Raw genomic sequence first — 22,548 nt, forward strand, 5'->3', positions numbered from 1 at the left:
AATGGATAGTCATTTTTAGATATTTATAAGATCTTTCTAGGCATCCCATCAATTAAGAGAACTGTCACTATGAAAAATCTACCAAAGATTTCTTATAAAAGATCTATAATAATGACTAAGTTTAAAATTAGCTTCAAGTTTTTCAAAACCTGCATTTTGAATTTTTGTAACTCAAAAATAAAGACCATTTTCACACCACAAAAATTTTACAGCAAACTCAGCAACTTTTAACACTTAGAAAAACCAAGAGTCTTAGTTCTTGGTTAAAAATTAGGTATGATTTTGTATATGCAGTCAACATTTTTCCTAAAATAATACATCTTCAATTCCAAAGACGTTAGTCAAAAACATTAGGTCAACAATTAATCTATCTTATTTACAATTATATCCCCAATACCTGGAAAATAATTGGCACATATTTGTTAAATTTAACTGGAATGTTTTTAATCTTTCTAACTGCTAGCACAGGAAATGTACTCAATTTTGTTTGTTGGATGAAAAATAGAAAGGGCTAGTTAACACTGAAAGTACATAAAACTTGTCATTAACACATATTCTTCCTGAATTGAGTAGCAAACAAATACTTGGAACTTTATGAACAAATTCATTCATAAATACAGAGATTTAAGAAATTTCATCAAATCTTTGATTTCCACAACATGTTTTCAAGCTGACTACAGCTATCCCCCATAATACTGAATCATTACTGTCATGAACTAAGACAGGAATACATGGTATTATTTGACTAAAAGTTTCAAGTATCTGAAAACCTGGAAGAGTCCTGTGAGGCTTTGCGGTCAACATTGCAGTAGAGAATTCATGACTATCAGTGGAGTTGTAAATTCTACTTGAGATAAGTCTTGGAAAACATAGCTAATACACACTGTGAAAATATAGTGCCTATTTGTTATGTACTTCTGTTATGACATAAGTGAATAAGGATATTACAATTTAAGAGAAAATAACTCATGAGCAATGATAATTAATACAAATCATCATGTCTGTCATTTGCAACAACATGAATGGACCTGAGTAAAATAAGTCAGACAGAAAGACAAATACTGTATATTATCATTTATATGTAGAACCTAAAGAATTAAAAAATGAATATAACTAAAGATAAACAGACTCACAGATAAAGAGAATAAATCAGTGGTTGAGGAAAAGGAGGTGTGAGGGGCAAGATAGCAGTACAAGATTAATTAGTACAAACTACAATGTATAAGTCAGCCATAAGAATATATTGTATAGAAAAGGGAAATAGAACCATTAGTTTACAATTACATTAAATGGAGTATAATCTATAAAAAACTGAATCACTATATACCCAAATCACTGTATACCCAAAATTAATTCAATATTGTAAATCAGTTATATTTTAATTAATTAAAACCATATCATTATGGTACCATAAAAAAGCTGAATCATATTCAAAATATACATCTTAAATTTTAGAAACATATTCAAACTAATATATTATATATATATGATTATGACATATGTGTATATATATGATTTCTTAAGAGAAATGTGTTTAATGGTAAAGCTCAGCACACTTTACACTAACACTAGGCATGACCAAGAGCTAAAGCAGCAGATATATATGAGAAACTTCCACAGAGCCTCACAAAATAAAGAGATGAGCAAGACAACCAAACAGAAAAGCCCTGTGGCCTCAGCCAGGGCAAAGCCTAGAATGGCACAGAAGAGCTATATTTGAGAGACAGGTTCCTGGCATAACCAAGCATTAAGCTGTCAAACACTGTTCTAATTCTTGCCTCTGAACCAGACACACCAGCTGTGGTATCTCCAGTAGCAATAAGCTTGGCTGCTGGGTCAATGACTTGGGCGACAATGCTGGTATGGAACTCCTATGGGGAGCTGCTATAGCAAGGCTGTTCAGATGGGCTCTCTGGCCTACTTGGAAGGAGGCAGACACAGGACTGATAGAAACCAGGCACAACAGATCAGAGCCAGAGGAACAAACAGTGTCCTAGTGGTCTGCACTTTTTCAGTCTACTAGCTTTGAGCTCTTGGCCTCACTGCTCAGCTCTCCTACCCATGTGTCCAGATGTCCCCATCTCTTATACTAGAGGGTTATTATTATTATTAACAGAGTTGCTCTGAACAATAAGGCTGTTCTACATGTAAACCTACACAGGAGAAACTTATTAAACTTTGAACAAATTTATTACATTTAATATCCAATTCTGCAAAGTCTCAGTCACACTATTTTACATACAAATGTAGAAGTTTTTGTTTTTTTTTTAAATCTTACCTTGCTTAAACATACCACCAATAGTAGCACTTTTAGAAGATGTCAAATTACGGATCTTTTCACAAGCCAGTGAGATGGAGAATCGAGTTTTGCTTTGCCATTCCTTCATGAATGTTTGAAAGAGAGTTTGGTCACTTGCTACATCAATTATGGCCAAACTTTCAGGACTGCATGAGGCTAGAGTTAACTGTGATCCATTCTGCAGTAACTGCGGCGAAAAACTTTTGTCTCTAATAGAACTGTTATCTTTAAAACCATTTCTACTCTCTGGATGTAAATCATGGTTTTTATTATTGGAAGGTGAGCCAAATGAAGAACTCTCACCAAGTTTAAAACCATTACTAATTTTCTTAAGTTTCACAGATGTTCCAAGAATATCTGGAAATGCCAACTTAGAATCAGAAGGAATAGGTGTAGGAGGAATGAGTCCATTATCTTGAACTATACAGTTTTCTTTACAAGGCAAGAGGGAGGTTTCACCATGAATGACATCGTTCTGTAGTGCCTCAATATTGCCTCTTATTACAATTTTAGGGGAAAATGGAATTCCTTGTATTTGATTTGGCTCCGTATTTGAAATCACTTCTTGTCTGTCATTTACCTCTGCATTTTCTCCATTCAAACCAGGCAAGTCTGTAGCAGTTAATTTTGGCTTTTCATTTTCTAGAGGACTGGACACTTGGTCTAAAATCCTTTGCAGTCCTGGACTTAAATCAAATGATGCTCCTGACCACAGAAATGAATTATCTTGCCTTGTGCCAGTTAACTTGGATTTTTGAGACCTTTTATCTTTATCTCCTCCAATTACTTCTCTCTGGGAATAATCATTACCTATAGTCACTGGATCACTTAGTTTCAGTATTTTTAGAGATTCTGCAGTATTATGTTTCTCTTGGACAGGAACTATGTCTACATTGTCCAAAGCTGCAACCATCTGGACAGAATCGATTTCTGAAAATATAATAGACTCATCACTGAAACAAGACAATGGCTGCTGATTATCTTGATTGTCATTCATATCTGGTTTTTTAATTATGCCCTCTGGTTGCAGACACAGAGAATCATTGAAATGGACTGATGTTATTTCAGAAAGATGGTGTTCTTTTTCTTGTCCATCATGTTGTTGTTCTTTTACAAGGTAGTCTTCACTGAAACTGTCAAACAGGAAACTACCACTCAAATTCAAACTTGTTTCAGGAACTGGCAGACACTCTACTTCTCTATCAGCAGGAGTTCTCTTTTGAGGAACCACAGGTATACCTGGCTTCATAGCTTCTTGTGTTTGATAACCTTGAAGAAAACTATTTAATTGGGAGTCAGTAACAGAAAGTTCACTGCCTTTAAAACATGGGCCATTTTCCCCTACTAGTATTGGAGAATAAAAAACTGGCCTTTCTGGAGTCAGGGTATCAACTTCATGTGAATCAGTGCTTTGCTTCACAACATCTACAGTCTTATGTTTCAAATGATTTGTCATTTCTAATGAATGCTGTTCACCTGGAAAAGCAACATGAGTCTCTTTCTGAAAGGAGCTCATTGAGCTCTGTTTGTCTAGGTTCTTCTGAATCATCCCTGTTGCCAGGCTGGTATCCTTGGGTCCTTCTTGGTTGGCATTTTCAGTTGCTATCTGCTGAATTATTTTCTCTGACTGAGTATCCAGGTAGAAACTATCTTCAAGATCACAGAGATCTAAAACTAAGTCAGAAACATGATTATTTTTAGTTTTGTCTGCTGCATAAGCATCTGTTTTTCCTTGTACTCTAGGAGTATTTAGAATATTCTCAGGCTGGCCTCCTAATTTACCAAGTGCTCCACTTCGTAGATGTACTTCACTGGGTATCTCAGTGCTGCTTATGATATCTCCTGATGCCTTAAGATTACTTGATTTATCTTCCTCAGCATTAAACTTTGTACTTTCACACTTCATAATAACATTTGAGTCTCTATTCATATAACTGCTGTCTGTCTCAAAAGGTATTTGTTTTGCTACTGCTGTATTCAGTTTGGTGTGAGTGTTTGTCTTTTTATTAAACTGCTTTTCCAGGCACTGGTTAATGGGATGGGTGTCATGGTGTTTCACATAAACATTCTGGGTTTTTGAGTCATTTTGTATCACCACTTTATTTTTTTTTTCTGATTCAACAGCTAATTCTCTTCCATTTTCACTGACCACACTAGTGGCTTGAATTACATGTTTACTTTGAGATCCTGTGATAAAGTGTTCCCCAAGAATATCATTAGGTATTTTATTGTTCCTTGAACAACTTTGTTCTGTTTGTGATGCAAATGGTATTATGTTATATCTTCTCTCAGCACAGAAAGATACGTTTTTAGCAAATGGCTCTGGACTTCTAAATTCCATACTCTTCTCATCTAAAGTAAAAGAGTCTTCACAATGAATAGAATTAGACATAGTCCGTTCTTGTAAATTGATTCTACGCATCTTTGTGTCTTTCACAGGGCTACTGTATCTGGATCGTTTCCGATGCTTACCACGTTTCCAAGATTGAGAGATTGTACTCACCTTTTCTGAACTAAAATTTAAAGCTTCTCTTTTTGTTTTCCCTGATGAGAGAGTCCGAAAAACTTTCAAAGTGCTTGCTTTCCCCTCATTCAGGGAAGTTCCTAGCTTTCCTTTTTTAATACTCAAAGAAGCCTGTTTTTTTGCTCTGGAAATGGAATGATGACACTCTTGATGCCCATCCTGAAATTTATAATAAAAGGAATCTGTATGCTCTCTATTTTTATCTAAATCTTGCATGGTATCTGGTAAGTGATTAACAGAATCACTAAATATTGTATCACTTTTTTTCTTTGATGTTACTCTTTTATAAGAACTCTTAGTTTGAGGTATAAATTTGTGTTCTTTCACTTCTGACTCACTGCTGGTCAATGAGTGTGTAACAGAATTTAGAAAGGAATGTAGATTCCATTGCACTCCCATTTCAACTAAGTCCTGTTGCAGAATCATTCTGGCTTCTTCTACTATAAGGGTTGCTGCTTCCCTTTCACTTAAACCTTTTCTGCCAGTCACCCAAATAGTTCGCATATTTCGACGTTCTTCAACTGCTTCCTCTTCCTCATCCACTGCCTTTCGAGTACTATACAAGAGACAGGAAATGAAATTAATTAATGCATTGATTCATTCATTAATACAAGTATTTATTAAGCATCAATCTGAGCTTTTCTAGGAACTGAAGAAATAGCACAGATCAAGAGGAAAGTATATCGACTCTCAAAGAGCTTATAATCTAAAAATAAAAAACAAAAAAATGTTAAAACACATATTGTGTTAACTGTTGATAGATAACAGTTGTGTAAAAAAAAAAGTGAAGCACAGAAAGATATGAGTGGCTCTGCAATTTTTAAATAGCATCATCAGGGAAGGCCTCACTAAGACAGAATCCTTAAATGGAAAACTGGAGTTTATCGACAGAATGTGAAACAGAGCTCAGAGTAACTAAAAGAGATACAAAATGAAGCAAGATAATTCAGAACTGAGAGATACAGACGAGAACCAAAAATTTTTCATATAAATTCTGCCCAAATATCTAGCAGACCTCAAAACTATGCAAGTGTGTGCAGACTCCAAGCAGCCAGGTAAAAGTCTATAGAACTGAACAGAAATTTGAGCTATTGCCTAGAAAAGTTTAAGTTCAGCCAAGCTAACTGACTGATAAAATATCAGTGCTCTTCAGAGTAAAATAATAGATTCTATACCCTGAATAGTCAAACATATATGTAACCGAAATATCACGAAGAGAAAATGAACAGGATGAGGGAAATTTAATTTTCCATAAAAACTATGGAAGCCAAGAAACTTCTATTTCTAGTGAAGAAAGGAGAACAGGGACCAATTTAGCATCTCATCCACAATTAAAAAACTGAGGCTAGGCCATAAAAGACACTGCAGCTTCCATTCTGCTCTCTCTTGGGTCAATCACTCTGAGGGAAGCCAACCATCAGGGCATAACGGTGTCATGAAGCTCTATGGAGAAGCTCATGCGTAGAATTGAACACCAAATTGCCAGCATGTGTCTGAGTTATCTTAAAAGCAGATCTAAGTCAATCCTTCAGATGACTACAACCCTATGAGAAACTCAAACCAGAGCTACGAGGAAAGTTGCTCCCAAATTCATGATTTGCAGAAACTCTGAGATAATACATAACACTAGTTGCTTTTAAGACACTAACTTAAGTACTTTGTTCCAAAGAAATAGTTAAACACCTAGTAAAACTAACAAAGATATGGAAAATAAACCTAAAGGTCTACATATCTGGAAGGGCAAAAGAATCATACTCCCATCAGAAATCTCAAAAACAGCATACAAAGCAAAGAGATAGCATTTTCAAAAAACCCAATGAAAGAAAGTATACGCCATCCAACCAAGATGTGCTTCAAATATTAAGGTTATGGAAAAACAATTTTAGACATATAAGAACTTGGAGAATTCTATATTATATAAGCCCTCCTCATGAAATCTAAATCTACTAGAGAATAAGTTTCATCTGTTCAAAGAGAGGGAGGAACACCTCAGCAGTACAATGGTAAAAATCTGAGTAACTAAAAATGTAGATTATATTAATCTTCCATTCCTACCCCTATACGGAAACAAAGGTGGAAAACTAATGTACAAAATTTATATATTGAGATAGGTAGAAATAATGCACTTTGAAAATGGAAGGAAAAGGTAGAGGGTAAAAGAAAGCTAAAGTAAGTTCAATGTCAGTGACTGCTGTTAAGGCAATAGCTAGAATTATGGAATACAATTAAATCTTAACAAACCAGATAATAAAAGGTACCAATAAAACAAATATAAACTTTTCTAAATTTAAAAATAAAGTACCAAAGAGTACCCTTAAAGAAATATAACAAACATTACACAATACATAATTATAAAATAATTTCAGAGAATTTACACCAGACATATTATTCATATCAATCAATGTGAGCAGAATTAATCTTTTTATCTATTTAAAAGATCTTCAAATGATCATTTATTATTTTTAATTATTAAAAAATTAAAATGAGGAATTACATTATAAATTTTCAAAGCACACACACACAAAAACAGATTTTCAATTTGTATCAGAAAGCAAAACAATACTACAACTCAATGTGGTACACAAAAAGCACATCTAAAACAAAGCAATTCAAGAAGGCTAAAAATAAAGGAATGGGAAAAGGAATTTCCAGGCTAAGGGAAACAAGAAGAAAGCAGTGAGGGGCACTCCAAGAAGGGTATAATTTAAGGCTCAAAACCAAAAGCACAATAAAGATAACTATCTATCAGTCATATTTACTATGAATATTTACACTCTAAATAACAAGCATCAGCAAACACTGTAAGAGACACAAGAAGACAAAGAGAACTACACTAACAACTGGTAGACTTTAATAAATAATTCAAAGACACATGAAGTACTGGCATTGGGGAATGAATAAGACATAATTAACATAATAAGGTTCAGTTCAGTCGCTCAGTCATGTCTGACTCTTTGCAACCCCATGAATCACAGCACGCCAGGCTTCCCTGTCCATCACCAACTTCCACAGGTCACTCAGACTCACGTCCATCGAGTCAGTGATGCCATCCAGCCATCTCATCCTCAGTCGTCCCCTTCTCCTCCTGCCCCCAATCCCTCCTAGCATCGGAGTCTTTTCCAATGAGTCAACTCTCCGCATGAGGTGGCCAAAGTATTGGAGTTTCAGCTTTAGCATCAGTCCTTCCAAAGAAATCCCAGGGCTGATCTCCTTCAGAATGGACTGGTTGGATCTTCTTGCAGTCCAACGGATTCTCAAGAGTCTTCTCCAATACTACAGTTCAAAAGCATCAATTCTTCTGTGCTCAGCCTTCTTCACAGTCCAGCTCTCACATCCATACATGACCACTGGGAAAACTATAGCCTTGACTAGACAGACCTTTGTTGGCAAAGTAATGTCTCTGCTTTTGAATATGCTATCTAGGTTGGCCATAACTTTCCTACCAAGGAGTAAGCGTCTTTTAATTTCATGGCTACAATCACCATCTGCAGTGATTTTGGAGCCCCCAAAAATAAAGTCTGACACTGTTTCCACTGTTTCCCCATCTATTTCCCATGAAGTGATGGGACCACATGCCATGATCTTAGTTTTCTGAATGCTGAAGCTTTAAGCCAACTTGTTCACTCTTCTCTTTCACTTTCATGACGAGGCTGTTTTAGTTCCTCTTCACTTTCTGCCATAAGGGTGGTGTCATCTGCATATCTGAGGTTATTGATATTTCTCCCAGCAATCTTGATTCCAGCTTGTGCTTCTTCCAGTCCAACGTTTCTCATGATGTACTCTGCATGTAAGTTAAATAAGCAGGGTGATAATATACCGCCTTGACATACTCCTTTTCCTATTTGGAACCAGTCTATTGTTCCATGTCCAGTTCTAACTGTTGCTTCCTGACCTGCATAGAGGTTTCTCAAGAGGCAGGTCAGGTGGTCTGGTATTCCCATCTCTTTCAGAAATTTCCACAGTTTATTGTGATCCACACAGTCAAAGACTTTGGCATAGTCAATAAAGCAGAAATAGATGTTTTTCTGGAACTCTCTACCTTTTTCCATGATCCAGGGGATGCTGGCAATTTGATCTCTGGTTCCTCTGCCTTTTCTAAAACCAGCTTGAACATCTGGAAGTTCACAGTTCACGTATTGCTGAAGCCTGGTTTGGAGAATTTTGAGCATTACTTTACTAGCGTGTGAGATGAGTCCTACTGTGCGGTAGTTTAGCCTGCTTTAATTAGAATCAGCTCAGTCTTTGTTTTTATGACTTGATGTTTTTAAAAAGTACAGGCCACATATTTTGTCGAGTGTCTTCCAATTAAGGTTTGCCAGATGTTTCCCTACAGTTAAATTCAAGGTAGACATTTTTGATAAGAATATTCCAGGAATAATGTTGTGTGTTTTTGTGTGTCCCATGAGGAGGCAGATAATATTGATCTGTCCTATTATTACATGTCACTAATTTTAATCAATGATGATTTGGGGCTTTCAGAAGAGGCACTGTCATGGCAATAATGGCCTTAACATAATGAAGAGATTTCAAAATGTGTTCACAACTTTTTTCTGATTAAATTTTTAAAAATGTGCACTGCTTTCAGATGACTTCCTGAAAGGGTTAAGCATGATATTTGGTATGTTGTTACCATAGAGATAAGCCCACAGACAAATTTTTTCACCTCAGGTCTTTTATTACATATTTCTAAGCAAGTATGAATGTATTCAAAGATTCTGTGAAAATCACAGGCTCCAGGGGAGATCAACACCTTTATCGGTAGGTTTTAAAGCATACTCTATGTAGGTTTTAGCCAGAGGCACACCCATAGTGACAAAATGGCACACCAGTGGATCTTCCAATCTGGGGGTCACAGAGCATGGCCCTGCCCTCACTAGGCACTGTCCTAGTGAAGACTCCACAGTGAGCCTCCCACTGCAACAGTCCTCTCCTCAGGTTGCACATGCTCAGGACTCCAGGCAATTTCATCCTTCAAAATCTAGGCAGAGGCAGCTATACCACTATAGCTGGTTGCAGTGCATGCTGCACCAGGGCCAGCTTGCAAGACCCAAACCTGCATTGCTGCCAGATACACAGAATAAAGCCCATGATGTGAGGTGGCACTGGGCAGTGAGACCTTTCCTTTGAAGGGCCCCCCATCCCTTCCCACATGTTATAAGTTTCAGAGCCTGTGTCAAGGTTCTTAAATGAGAGCATCTGCACTTAAAATGAGTGGGAGGAAGGAAGCACTGAACTGGAAATGAGATTAAGGCTCTAATTTAGAACAAATTTTTAAAACCTAAAATAAAACTGTTAACACTTGAAAGTGCCTAAATAGCTATAGGATCTGGCTGAGATTCCATATAACAGAGAGTTCAAAGAATAGTGGTTGAGAAAATAACCTATTCCTTGATAATATCCTGAGACCAGCCCATTCAATGAATTAGTTTTAAACACACACATATACACACATATATGTCAAAGAGTCCTCTTCTCATAAACTGGTTTTGAGGGACTAGGGTTCCAAAGAATATTCAAGAAGAATAAATATTAAAGTGTTCTTGCCTGAAGGAAAGTCTAAAATGAGTCCTGGATATATACTGAGAACTAAAATCCATCAAAGCAGAAAGCATTGGTAACAGCTTTACTCAGTCTTTCTAGGAGAAAGTTATGATACTTTTAAAAGTGCCTTTAAAGTCATAAAATAGGGGGGCGGTCCCAAGATGGCAGAGGAATAGGACAGGGAGACCACTTTCTCCCCCACAAATTGATCAAAAGAACATTTGAACCCTGAGTAAATTCCACAAAACAACTTCTGAATGCTGGCAGAGGACATCAGGCACCCAGACGGGCAGCCCATTGTCTTCAAAAGGAGGAGGAAAAAATATAAAAGATAAAAGAGTGACAAAAGAGGTAGGGACGGAGATCTGTCACGGGAAAGGAGTTAAGAGAGAAGTTTCCAAACACCAAGAAACACTCTCACTGGCGAGTCTGTGGCAAGCCTTGGAACCCCAGAGGGCAACATAACCGGGAGGAAAAATAAATAATTAAAACCCACAGATTACGTGCATAACGGCAACTCCCAGCAGAGAAGCAGTGCAGAAGCTCACATTCGCCACTAGCAACCTGGGGCCAGACAGGGAGGCGTGGCTGCATTGCTTAGGGTAAGGATGGTGCCTGAATGCCCTGAGGGCAATCTGAGGGAACTAACTTGAGATAGCAACCTAGACTGTAGGATAGCTATCCCGTGAAAAGCCATAACCTAAGACACCACCAGGCTGGCTCCCTGGCTGTGGACCGGCCCATCCTCCACTAAAGATAGGCAGGCAAGGGCAGCCAGAGCCCGAAGAGGGCAATCGTGGCCCCAGAGAGAAATCCTCTACCAAACTGCAAGCAGGCTGCACTGCTAACTAAGACTTCTTGGGATTCTGGACGGTCGACATCCACCGAGAGGGCTGGAGTCAGAGATCAGCTCAGCTCCCCAGAAGAGAGACACGGCACACCTGAGAAGGCAGGCCAGTTGTACACCCAGAAAACCGAGCAGCAGGGAAGGGGGAGGTGGTAAGTCACAGCTCCCACTTGAGGGTGACCGCGCTTGCCAAGCACCTGCTCACCTGAGTTGCCTGCACCTGGGAAGAACACAAAACGCAGGCCCAACTGAGTCTGCACCTTTGTGGAGTACCTGAGAACCTGAACATGAGCGGCTTAGACCTGGGAAGTGCATATAAGTCAGGGCCCACCTCAGACAGTTCCCAGCAAAGCAACCTAGAGCCTACGCAGCGTAGACTGGGAAAGCATACATGCCATAAGTGGGGGCAAATCCAGTGTGGCCGAGACACTGAGAGCACACACCAGTAAAAGAAGAAAGAAGAAAATATTTAAGAATCTATCCACCTAAAGAAACAAAAGACCTATATATAGAAAACTATAAAACACTGATGAAAGAAATCAAAGAGGACACAAATAGATGTTCATGGATCAGAAGAATCAATATAGTGAAAACGAGTATGCTATCCAAAGCAATCTATAGATTCAATGTAATCCTTATCAAGCAATCTATAGATTCAGTGCAATCCTTATCAAGCTACCAAAGGTTATTTTTCACAGAGATAGAACAAATAATTTCACAACTTGTATGGAAATACAAAAAACCTCGAATAGCCAAAGCAATGTTGAGAAAGAATGGAACTGAAGGAACCAACCTACCTGACTTCAGGCTCTACAACAAAGCCACAGTCATCAAGACAGTATAGTACTGGCACAAAGACAGAAATATAGATCAATGGAACAAAATAGAAAGCCCAGAGATAAATCCACACACCTATGGACATCTTATCTTTGACAATGGAGGCAAAAATATACAGTGGAGAAAAGACAATCTCTTTAACAAGTGGTGCTGGGAAAACTGGTCAACCACTTGTAAAAGAATGAAACTAGAACACTTTCTAACACCATACACAAAAATAAACTCAAAATGGACTAAAATTCTAAATATAAGACCAGAAACTACAAAACTCCTAGAGGAAAACATAGGCAAAACACTCTCTGACATAAATCACAGCAGGATCCTCTATGACCCACCTCCCAGAATAATGGAAATAAAAGCAAAAATAAACGAATGGGACCTAATTAAAATTAAAAGCTTTTGCACAACAAGGAAACTATAAGTAAGGTGAAAAGACAGCCTTCGGAATGGGAAAAAATAATAACAAACGAAGCAACTGACAAAGAATTAATCTCAAAAATATACAAGCAACTCATGCAGCTCAATTCCAGAAAAATAAACGACCCAATCAAAAAATGGGCCAAAGAACGAAATAGACATTTCTCCAAAGAAGACATACAGATGGCTAACAAACACATGAAAAGATGCTCAACATCACTCATTATCAGAGAAATGCAAATCAAAACCACAATGAGGTACCATTTCACGCCAGTCAGAATGGCTGCTATCCAAAAGTCTACAAACAATAAATGCTGGAGAGGGTGTGGAGAAAAGGGAATCCTCTTACACTGTTGGTGGGAATGCAAACTAGTACAGCCACTATGGAGAACAGTGTGGAGATTCCTTAAAAAACTGGAAATAGAACTGCAATATGACCCAGCAATCCCACTGCTGGGCATACACACCGAGGAAACCAGAATTGAAAGATACATGTGTACCCCAATGTTCATCACAGCACTGTTTATAATAGCCAGGACTTGGAAGCAACCTAGATGTCCGTCAGCAGATGAAAGGATAAAAAAGCTGTGGTACATATACACAATGGAGTATTATTACTCATCCATTAAAAAGAAAACTTTTGAATTCTAAGTTCTAATTCTAATTCTCAGTTCTAATGAGGTGGATGAAACTGGAGCCTATTATACAGAGTGAAGTAAGCCAGAAAGAAAAACACCAAGACAGTATACTAACGCATATATATGGAATTTAGAAAGACGGTAACTCTGTATGCGAGACGGCAAAAGAGACACAGATGTATAGAACAGTTTTTTGGACTCTGTGGGAGAGGGCAAGGGTGGGATGATTGGGAGAATGGCATTGAAACATGTATATTATCATATGTGAAATGAATTGCCAGTCCAGGTTCTATGCATGATACAGGGTGCTCAGAGCGGGTGCACTGGGATGACCCAGAGGGATGGGATAGGGAGGGAGGTGGGAGGGTAGTTCAGGATGGAGAACACATGTACACCTATGGCGGATTCATGTCAATGTATGGCAAAACCAATACAATACTGTAAAGTAATTAGCCTCCAATTAAAATAAATAAATTAATATTTTTAAAAAGTCATAAAATATATTTTAAATATATATACACAAAAAAGTAATTCTCGAGGGGGGGAACGTAGCCAGATTTTTTTTCACTTATATCAAATATGGCATGATATCATCTAAGAGAAAAATATTTTAACAAATTATCTACTACTTACAAATTAGCCTGTTTCATTTAATAACCTATGTAGACGAAGGGATTTTCTCACCTTTTAAAAGGTGCAGCATTTTTCAGAACACTTTCCACCTCAGCAACATCTGCTCTAGCAAGATCGGCCACAGTAAGAAAACCAGATGCATAGAGGAATCTGGCCCGCTGTGCATTAAGTAATGACACCCGGACCAGGTCACACAGCTCCCTTTGGATGCCAAATGTAAGACGCTTCTGAAATTGGGAAAGCAGTAGTTCCATGTTGTGCCAGCCCAGGCGGTTGGAAAACACTGTAATCATCCCTAGAATATTCATGGAATAATTATTGAATTAAAAATTCTTTCTAAACCAATTCTCCATTTCTTGAGAGGTAGTTTTGCTTCACTCTTTTTTTTTCCCTATAGAACTATAAAGTTTAACAGGCCCAAAGTGTAAACTAATAGTAGAGCAGACCTATATTAAGGGCCTAGCTAGTTGGCTAGACACATTAACTATTATCTTGTTTATTCTTAATCATAAATTTACATTCGAAAAAAATCGAGGCAGAGCACATAAAAACAAAACAAACATAAAGCCCTCATTAGTTCATTCCTCTCTTTCTCTCTCTCACTCTTCCTTATTTGAAGGAAGAAAGTACTCTGGTTTCCACCCAGAGAAAACAAGAGAACTAATTTAAATTGTCAAGTGCTAAGAGGACTATTTCCAAAGAATAAAGGTCCCACTGATATCTTCTTAAAAAATAAAGAAGTTGCCCAGCTTGATAGCTATACTCTCTTAAAATAAAGAGGCCAGAGCAGCTAAGTGTCAAATCATTAAGAAAATCACCTCCCTATGAGAATATTAATTCTAGAGGTAATCTGAGATCTTTGATGCCAGTGAGTTAAAGATAAGTCTCTCCCTTGTTACTACCCTCTCTCAGCATCTTTCCCTCAGTACTCTCTCACATATGCACACACCTTCACAATCAAACTTATAAACACAGTCTCCAGTAGCCCAGGATTGCCTTCCTAATGGCTTAAGGATTTCTTAGTAAAATCAGATCTAGAACTTCCCTTGTTTGCCTACCTTAGAAAAAATAAGCTTAATTTTATTAAGGAAGAACAGTATTTCCTTAGAGAAGAGATATTATTTAGAACAGTGAGACAGAAGTCCAGAAATCCCTCTTCATTTGCCATCCTCTACAATAACAAGTATTAATCAGTAACTTGAAAAAGGCAAGACAAGTGAAAATTATGTCTACTTCTTATTTCAAGACACCTCCCCCAGAAAAAGAAAAAGAAAAACAGAAAGAAGAGAAACGGTCAGCAGGTTGCTAACAGATAGAAAGGGACCAAGATACAGACACTCAGCTAGCTGCCAGTCTTCTATAGCAGGGTCACTGAGCCCAGAGGAGTCACTGTTGTAGGTGTTCTGATGATGACAGGGACTATACAAAATTATGGTTTGATATGATCGCATCACTTTTAGAGAAGCCTACAGTAAAATGGAATTTGAAAAAAAGTGATCTTAATTTGACCTCAAACCACAGAGTCCTAAATAAATGTGGGAATGCTTATTTAACTGACCTGCATAAACAGCAGCTGACTGTTGTAATGATTGAATTTGTCCACGACTGCATCCATATTTCTGATTAATTTCCTTCAAGGGAACTTCACTGATTAAATCTAACAGCACAAGACTGGTAAAAAACCTGGAAAGTAAATTACCAAAAGTACAGTGAGAGGTCACTTATGTTTACTATGAAAGCACAATATAGATGCTGAGAAACAAGAATGAACCAAAAAATGTTAAGAAAGAACCAAAAAAGTTAAGAAAGGGTTTACACCTCTGGGAAAAAGAGAAGATTCTTAATAGGATATAGTATTAGTGGACAAAGAGCTCAATGTTTGTAAAAGTAAATTCTAACATATGTTGGCACTATAGCAAAAAACTAATATCTGTATAACAAAAAGATTTCTTCCATATTTCAATACTACTAACTAATTTTAAGAAATGAGATTTAGTTCAAGAAAGGTGATGGCACAAATATTTTTTTAAAGAATGCTTGATACACAATTATAGCATCGAATCATGTTTCAACCGAAATTTGGTTATAAAAAACCAAATCAATTGGCTTTTGATGTGAAAGGCAACTGTACCACAAATCATCCAAGTATATTTGGATTTTATATATTTGTATATAATCCTTAACAAATTTACACTTGAGTATGACGTAAATAATACGAAACTATTGCTTTAAGAAAAGAAATTTTATTGTATTTCAAAAAAGCTAAAGCCTATGTAATTTCTCCACCTGAAATCTTTCAAATGGCTCTTCTCTACTGGTAATGAATCAGAACTTCTAAGTGTAATACAAACCATATCCTCAAATGAAGCCATACTAAGTTGGCAGTTCTGATTCACATCTTCTTTAAGGGAAGAAGTAATTAAATGTTCTACTTTAAAAAGTCTCAATATACAGTGGCTTCTTATAAGCTACAAAGAAACTGAAATATCAATAAATTTAGTAAATACAAGAAGTTGAAAATTTTACTATATTCAGTCAAAACTGGATCTGCTGCAAATCCAATACTGTGTTAAAAACGGAATAGTCCAGGCTCCCTGATATTTACCTTTTATGAATGGCCATTTGTCGGTGCTGTCTCTCAGTTCTGGCTACTAAATTTCCTTTCACACAGCGAGCCAAGAACCCTTCTTCAACTCCTACTAGCTCTGCCACCCGCTTCATAGAAGCTGGCAACTTCTCCCATAAACAGAAAAATCGATACCAATCAATAGTAGTCCAATCCTCAAACACAGGTGTAACCTAATGGAAAGAAACATCACTCATTACTTAAAATTACTGCATTACAAAAGGGACAAAATTGTGGATGTGAACTTCATATTAAAAACAAAAGCCTCAATATTTGGATTTCTAAATATGATAATGTCTCACTAATATGGAAACTTCATTTAATCACAAGCAACTCACAGATGAGAAAAATACTAAAAGAAGCCACCCGAAAAAAGGAATAAGAATACAGATATACAAGAATGTTTCTCTTTGTCATGGAATTAAGTTAGTATAAATTTTTATTTTATTTATTTATTTATTTTTGCTCTGAAATTTTTAACGTTTATTCAAGTAGTGTTTAAAAATATGGAAGGAAAGAGGAAAATCAGCATATGTAACATGGGCGACTGTTCTTACTAGGATAGTATAAAAAGTGTGAAAGTGAAGTCGCTCAGTCGTGTCCGATTCTTTGCGACCCCATGGACTGTAGCCTACCAGGCTCCTCAGTATATGGAATTTTCTAGGCAAGAGTACTGGAGTGGGTTGCCATTTCCTTCTCCAGGGGATCTTCCCAACCCAGGGATTGAACCCGGGTCTCCCGCAATGCAAACAGACGCTTTACCATATGAGCCACCAGGGAAGCCCAATAAAAAGTTTAAGAGTATTTATTTGCTTCTTTGTTTTTAATTTCTTTACAGCTGCAGTTATTTTTTATTCCTCTAATGTTGTAGACAACATCTTTTCATTATGATAGTTTTAAAAGTATATAACATATAATTAAATTTATTTCTTCCATTATAAATACCAAGAATAAAATATTATGATGCGATAATTTGTCTTTAATATGATGAAAACTTTGGCATAAAACTGCATACGCTAACCACTTGAGTAAATAATAGGAAAATAACTTCAAAAAATATAGAGAAAAATTAATTAAAGAAGTTTAAATGTTATACACAAAAGTGTTTGCTAAATTCAAAAGAAACCAGTAAAAAGACAAGAGAACAAAAGAAGACATGAGACACATAGAAAATAAAGAGACAAAACATGGACAATGTAAATCCAACTACATCAACAGTAACATTAAATATGAGTGGGCTAAATAATCTATCAAAGATAGAGACTGACAGACTGGATTAAAAAAAACAACACAGAATCCAACTATATGCTGTCTATAAGAGACACATTACAGATTCAAAAATACAAATAGGTCAAAAGTCATGTATGGGTGTGAGAGTTGGACCATAAAGAAGGCTGAGTGCCAAAGAATTGACGCTTTTGAAATTTGGTGCTAGAGAATACTCTTCAGAGTCTCTGGGAGTTGAGGAGATCAAACCAGTCAATCCTACAGAAAATCAACCCTGAATGTTCATTGGGAGGACTGATGCTAAAGCAGAAGTTCCAATACTTTAATTACCTGATTCCAAGAGTCAACTCATTGGAAAAGTTCCTAACGCTGAGAAAGATTGACGGCAAGAGGAGAAGGGGGTGACAGAGGATGAGATGGCTAGACGGCATCATCGACTCTCTGGACATGAGTTTGAGCAAGCTCCAAGAGATGATAAAGGTCAGGGAAGTCTGAGATGCTGCAGTCCATGGGGTCGCAGAGTTGGACATGACTGAGAGACTGAACACCACTACCACCCATACAATGAATACTATTCTGCATTAAATAACTCAAGTATTGATACATGATAAAACATGGAAGAATCTTGAAAACATTATGCTAAGTGAAAGAAACCAGCTGTAAAAGATAACATATTATCTAATTCTATATACTGAATAGGAACAGAATAGAAAGCCTACAGAAAAACGCAATGCACACTAATGGCTGCTCAGGGGTAGGGGAGAATGAGAAGGTGGAAAGAAAACGCAGAGTGACTTCTGATAAGTAGAGGGTTTCTTTCTGGGGTGACGAAAATGTTATGCAATTAGATGCTAATGATTGCACAACTCTGTGAGCATACTAAAAATTATTGATTTATACACATTAAATGATATACTATGTGAACTGTATTTCAACAAAGCTATTTTCAAAAGAACTCAAATTCTCTATGACAAAATTTTCAGAACACTCTTGAAAGCCCCAAAATAGACTCAGAGAAACATCTCTTTTCATGAATAAGACCAATCAAATAAAAAAGAAGGATGTCAATCAGTTTTCCCCCACGTTAATGTATAAATTTAACAATGTCAATGAAAATATCAAGTTAATTCTAAGCATTATACTAAAAGGTACACAAGCAAGAATAGGTATGAACATCAGAAAAGAAGAGTGAAACTAACCCTACTAGATAATACAATAAAAGCTTTTAATTAAAACAAAGGTAATAGTGTACATATTAGTAAAATTGGTCTATTGTCAGGTCAACAAATGAAATAAAAATATACCCAACAACAAATGGAAATTAGAAATATATCTAAATACAAATGCATACTAGAACATAAAAACTGGGGGGAAAAAAGTTAAATGAAAGCAGAAGAAAAATTTTCAGTCCTTGTGTATAAATCAAACCTTTTTAATAAATGAAGATGTGACTACAGATAGCCATTATAAAAAAAGATAAAATTGAAGAACCATATATTAGAATAAACTTTAAATGGAACAGAGCTCAAAAGAGAGAGACTAGAATCATATAATTATTTGAAGAAAATGTGACAGTATTTCTTTATAATCCCAGAGCGAGCAAATCATTTCTCACTGATTCTAAGGTTCAAAATTCAACTATATATTTTAAAATGCTATACAAAATACATAATAAACAAAATCAAAAGCTGAGTGGAAAACTAGGAGAAAAGTATTTATACCACAAAGAACTACTCTCTTAGTATATATAAAAGAACTGTTAAAACTTAAGAAGACTAAAAATACAATAGAAAAATGTGCAAAAGACATGGACAATTCATAGAAAATAAAAGCATACTGCCTTAAATATACAGAAAAAAATGTTCAAATTTATCCATAATAAAAATGCAAATTAATAGTATACACAAAATAGAAAAGCTTAAAAAATATATAAAAGCTTGACAACTTACCTTTTTTTATGAGGTTGTAGAAAAATAACCACCTCATATAGCACTAGTAAAATTGGAAAATATACAAACTCTAGAGAGAGAATTTTGCAAAAACCAAAATCACATGTCTTTACACTTTATTCAGCAATCATACTTCTTGGATTCTTTCCTAAAGATACACCTCCATCAAAACTACAATATTATACACCAAAGTTATTCACTGCAGCATCATTTGCCATACCAGAATACTGGGAATAATTCAAATATTCATCAGAGGAACTGACTGAATAAACAATGGTATATCCACATACACAATGGAGTGATACAGATATAAAAAGTATAAGTCTTAATGAACTGATAAAGAGTGCTTTCCAAGATATACTGTTAAAGGGGAAAAACTGTTAAAGGCAGAAAGTAATGTATATAGCATGCATGTATGCTCAGTCACTCAGTCGTGTCCAACTCTTTGTGACCACATGGACTGTAACCCACCAGGCTTCTCTGTCCATGGAATTTTCTAGGCAAGAACGCTGGAGTGGGTTGTCATTTTCTACTCCAAGGGATCTTCCCGACCTGGGGATTAAATCCAAGTCTCTTGCACCTCCCACACTGTCAGGCAGATTCTTTACCACTGTGCCTCCTGGCAAGCCTCTTGCATTAAATCTAATTTTCATGGAAATAAACTGGAAGTCTGACCCTAGAGCTCATAATCATAACCCCTCTACAATAAGTGAGACTTATTTTTAAGGCCATGCCAGATAACTGGTAAGACCAGCTTTGAGATTCTTCTTAGCCACATTCTCAGGCACAGAACTTTGAACATATGAAGTACACATGTGAAGTAGAAGTACATATGTTCACTAGAAGGGAGGAAAAAAATGGCCCTGTCCAGACATTTCTCCTAGTGCTCGCCCCTATATAGTGTTTTTATTGAAATACATTTCTTGACAAGCCTTAATTCTTGCAATAATTTCAGATTTACCCCCGACTCACTTGCCTATCAAAACACATATATTTGCTCCTTCACTCCTCCCAACTTTACTGAGGTAACTGACAAATGAAATCAAATATATTTATTTAAAGGGTACAATAATATGATTTGATATATGTATTCACAGTGAAATGAGTACCACAATCAGGTGATTATTAGCACATCTATTACCTCACATAGTTACCACTGTGTGTGTGTATGGTGAGATTCTCTCTGTAAGCAAATACAAGTATACAATATAGTATGACTAGCTATAATCACTATGCTAGCTATAATCACTATGCTGTACATTAAATTCCCAGAACTTATTCATCTTACACAGGCATACCTTGGGGATCCTGTAGGTTCATTCTAAAACATCGCAATAAAGCAATTATCACAATCAAGTGAGCCACACAAGTTTTTTGGTTTCCCAGTGCATATAAAAGTAGTCTCTTAAGTATGCAATAGGATTATGTCTAATAAAATCCAAGCACATACTTTAATTTAAAAGTAATCCTCAGGACTTTCCTCATGGTATAGTGGATGGGAATCCACCTTGCCAATTTAGGGAACAAAGGTTCAATCCCCAGTCGAGGAAGATTCAACATGCCACAGAGCAGTGAAGCCCATGCGTCACAACTACTGAGCTCATGCTGCAACTACTGAAGCCTGCAGGCTCCATGGCCTGTGAGCCACGATTAATGAGCCCCTGGGCTGCAACTACTGGAGCCCGTGTGCCTAGAACCTGTGCTCCACAAGAGAAGCCACTGCAATGAGAAGCCCGTGCACATGACTAGAGAGTAGTCCCTACTCTCCACAACTAAAGAAAGCCCACACACAGCAACAAAGACCCAGTGCAACTAAAATAAATAAATTATTGTAAAAAATAATGATAATGCTGGGACTTCCCTGGTGTTCCAGTGGTTAAAACTCTGCATCAATGCATGGGGCCCAGGTTCAATCCCTGGTCAGGAAACTAGATTCCATGTGCCACAGCTAAGACCCAGCAAGGCCAAGTAAATATTTTTCAAAATAATAATGCTGTTAGGGAATTCTCTGGTAGTCCAGTGAAGTGACTTGGATGCCATGCTCTCATTGCTGAGGACTGGCGTTTGGTCCCTGGCTGAAGACAAGCCAACTAAAAGATTTTACCTTTTGACCAACATCTCCCCATATCACCCACACCCCAGCCCCTGGCAAGTACCACTCCACTTTGTTTCTGAGTTCAACTTTTTCATATTCCACATGGGTGAAACTATACAAAGTTTATCTTTCTCTGTCTGGTTATTACATTTAGCACAATGCCCACCAGGTTAACCCATGTTGTCACAAATGGAAAGGTTTCCTCTTTTTTTAATAGATAAATGATGTTCCATTGTATATACATCTTTAACTTTCTATTTTAAGCTGATAACTTTGATTCTATATAAAAACTGTATTTTTACTTCTCCATCCCCTCTCATTTAATGTAGTTAATATTATAATTTACATTTTATGTATTTGTTAGCAAATTATAATTATTTATTTTCAATGTTTGTCTTTAACTTTTGTATAAATGATTTGCATATCACCATTATATTCTGAATTCTGAATCTGATTATAAATTTACCTTTACCAGTGAGTTTTATACATTCATGTTTTATGTTGTTAAACAGCATCCTTTCATTTCAGCTTGAAGAACTTCCTTTAGCATTTCTTATAAATGCATGTCTGGGATGATGAATTTCTTCAGCTTTTGTCTGTCTGAGAAAATCTTTATCTTACCTTCGTTTCAGAAAGACAGCATGCTAGGTATAGTATTCTTGGTTGGCAGTTTTCTTCTTTCAATATTTTGATACATCATACCAATCTCTGTGCAAAGTTTCTGCTGAGAAATCTGATGGCCTTATGAGGTTTGCTTGTACTTTACAACAGTCTTTTTTCCTGTTGCTTTCAAAATTCTCATCTTTGACTTTTGACAGTTTGATGTATCGAGATGAAGTCCTTTTGGGGTTGTACCTGTTTGAGGTCCTCTTAGCTTCATGTCCCTATCTATCCCCATATCTGGGATATTTTTAG

The 22,548-nt window shown here is 36.6% G+C and overlaps 1 protein-coding gene across 1 annotated transcript in view; it reads right to left on the reverse strand.

Moving 5' to 3' along the window:
- The window catches only part of POLQ (DNA polymerase theta), a 102,441-nt gene that overhangs the window by 45,453 nt on the left and 34,440 nt on the right, over window positions 1-22,548 (reverse strand). The window contains exons 13-16 of the mRNA XM_005674997.3: window positions 16,342-16,535; window positions 15,295-15,419; window positions 13,788-14,031; window positions 2,279-5,379 (exon numbers count right to left, since the gene is read on the reverse strand). Of these exons, the coding sequence (XP_005675054.2) occupies window positions 2,279-5,379; window positions 13,788-14,031; window positions 15,295-15,419; window positions 16,342-16,535 (3,664 nt within the window). The remainder of the gene's footprint in view (window positions 1-2,278; window positions 5,380-13,787; window positions 14,032-15,294; window positions 15,420-16,341; window positions 16,536-22,548) is intronic.

Source organism: Capra hircus, chromosome 1 (assembly GCF_001704415.2).
Source record: "Capra hircus breed San Clemente chromosome 1, ASM170441v1, whole genome shotgun sequence".
Lineage (NCBI taxonomy): Eukaryota > Metazoa > Chordata > Mammalia > Artiodactyla > Bovidae > Capra > Capra hircus.